The following is a 2387-nucleotide window of genomic DNA, read 5'->3' as shown; positions in this document are numbered from 1 at the left end:
ATACACAAAATGTTGACATCACACTGGTTGGTCCTTTGAGCTCCAGAACTGAGACTATGTACCTTCCTGGTGTCCATCCATGATGATGGATGGATGGAAGCTCTTCTTCTCTGGTTGACATGTCTGATCCCGGCCCGGTTCCTCTCACCTCATGGGGAACATCGGACCTCTCAATGGCAGCACAGCAGAGCTACCAGAATAGATTTTCTGACATATTTTAATTCTTCCTGAACATGTGCTTTCAGCAGCTCCCACTAGGGGGCATCACAGCAGATCCTCCATTGCCTTGTAGCTACCAAACTCTTGTTTTCCTGTTTCCTCATTTTCTGCATCTATGAACCTTTCCTGTGATCTTTTTCTGTTCCTGTTCCCTAACTAACACCTCCAAGTCCAACATCCTTTGATCAGCTTCTGATTATGGAGGAAATTATTATTCTCAGATCTTTCAAGCCTTTTAAAATGTATTGTTCTGAATATAAAGTGATATTTTCCTGCTTGTCATCGTTATTCTGAACGTAGATCCTGAGTTCAGGTGGATCCAGTGAATGTGTCTCTGCTGCTCTGACCCCGTGATGTGGAGGAAGGAGGCGGGTTCAGCTCAGTAAAACCAGCTGAGCTGAAGCTTCAGATCAGTCAGAGCTACGATGAGACCAACATGTCTACCAGCTTCACTCTGTGAGTACAAACACGTTAACATCTGCTCACCTTCTCATGGTTTATTTGGAATTCAGAAATCAGAGCATCAAAGAAAATGAGCACATTTATACATTTTTAAATATTCAGTTGACTTCCAAGTTTGTCAGATTTTAAGTCGTTTCAGTTCCTGATCAAATATTTAAAATTTTCTTCAGTTTTGACCTTCATGCTGAGTTGTGCAGAGGTTAAAGGTTGGTGTCTTTCTGTCATTTTAAAATCTTACATGTTCAGGAAAAATGCTTTAGAAAGAAAAGTTATTAAAAATATTTGTTTTGAACCATATTTCAACTGATCTCATGATCATTTTATCTCCAGTCCTCCCAGTTCGTCTGACTGTGAGTCCCAGCAGATCTCAGTTCTTTAGAGGAGAATCAGTGACTCTGATCTGTGAGGATGAAAACAGCTCTGATGGAGGAACTGTGAGGAGAAACACAACCAGGAAACTGTCTGAGTGTAAAGATGGATGGGGAGAAGCTGATGGTTCCTCCTGTAACATGACCTACATCATGCCAGATGATACTGGCCTGTACTGGTGTGAGTCCATGTCTGGATCCTCCAGCAGCAGCAGCAGCAGCAGCAGCATCCAGCTCTCTGTCTCTGGTAAGATCAGACTGTGGAGTTAGTGTTGCTGTGTGGAAATGGATGAAATGCTGTAGTTTGAGTCTGTGTTGAGGTGGATCAGTGATCCTGCAGAGTCCTGTCCTCCCTGTGATGGAGGGAGATGACGTCACTCTGAGCTGCAGAGCAAAGAGTCCAGCCCACAACCTCCCAGCTGCTTTCTATAAAGATGGCTCCTTCATTGGTAATGGACCATCAGGTCACATGACCCTCCTCCATGTCTCCAGCTCTGATGAAGGCCTCTATAAGTGCAGCATCAGCGGTCAGGGAGAGTCTCCATCCAGCAGGATCTCTGTGGAAGGTCAGAGGATGAAAATTAACTTTGGTTTTCACTAGAAATTGTTTGGCAATTATTTAATAAAAAAACTTTATTTTAGAAAAACCATCAACCACATCATCCCCATCATCTCCTCCTCCTCCATCATCATCATCATCATCTTCATCTTCCTCCCAGTTTCTCCTCTATGGTCTCTCGTCTCTATCAGCTGGTTTTGTTCTGGTTTTACTGGTTCTGCTGGTCAAACGTCACATTAAGAGGAAATCTAAAGGTGAGATTAATGTCTTATTAATTACTTTAGTGTGAGTTTTTATTTTTAAGCTCATATTTGTAAAAGTTGATTTTCTGTAGTTTTAACAACAACTAAATATCACTTGGTTAATTTTTTTTTTTTTCCAGATAATCAGGAAGATGGAGAGGAAAGCATCACTTACAGTGATGTTCAAATATTACAGAGGAAACGAGAGAAGAACAAACCAAACGGAGGTAAAATTGTTTTTTCTTGTATTTGTTAGTTTTCTTTTTCTACACATTGTTAGACTGATGGAAGCTAAAATACGATTTTCAGATTTTACCCATATATAAGACGATATGCAATGAATCATAACTAATACACTGCTCTTACAATGCATGTGTTTTTGCACATACATCAAATAAATAGTTTTACTATTTAAACTATTTAGAACATGAAAAATATAATTTATTGATGTCAATATTTTTTATTAATTTCTATTAATATATCAATTAACCTTTTTATGTAACATAATAAATTACTGTATTAAACTGATGTTTCTGC

At 39.4% G+C, this 2387-nt stretch overlaps 1 protein-coding gene across 2 annotated transcripts in view; it reads left to right on the top strand.

Annotated features, from left to right (window-relative positions):
* Nucleotides 1-514: 514 nt before the first annotated feature.
* The window catches only part of LOC106942286 (high affinity immunoglobulin gamma Fc receptor I-like), an 11379-nt gene continuing 9506 nt past the window's right edge, over nt 515-2387 (top strand). Inside the window, exons 1-7 of one of the 2 annotated variants that reach the window (XM_015025532.1) lie at nt 516-675; nt 852-887; nt 1012-1296; nt 1370-1615; nt 1692-1706; nt 1758-1862; nt 1991-2077. In XM_015025532.1, coding sequence (XP_014881018.1) covers nt 645-675; nt 852-887; nt 1012-1296; nt 1370-1615; nt 1692-1706; nt 1758-1862; nt 1991-2077 — 805 coding nt within the window. In that variant the 5' untranslated portion in view covers nt 516-644. Of the gene's footprint in view, nt 676-851; nt 888-1011; nt 1297-1369; nt 1616-1691; nt 1863-1990; nt 2078-2387 lie in introns of both variants that reach the window. The other variant, XM_015025531.1, reaches the window with a different exon arrangement.

This window comes from Poecilia latipinna, unplaced genomic scaffold (assembly GCF_001443285.1).
Source record: "Poecilia latipinna isolate Pla-1442-1.1 unplaced genomic scaffold, P_latipinna-1.0 Scaffold4161, whole genome shotgun sequence".
NCBI lineage: Eukaryota > Metazoa > Chordata > Actinopteri > Cyprinodontiformes > Poeciliidae > Poecilia > Poecilia latipinna.
Note: the sequence above shows the minus strand (reverse complement) of the source record. Positions and strands in the feature narration are given on the sequence as shown.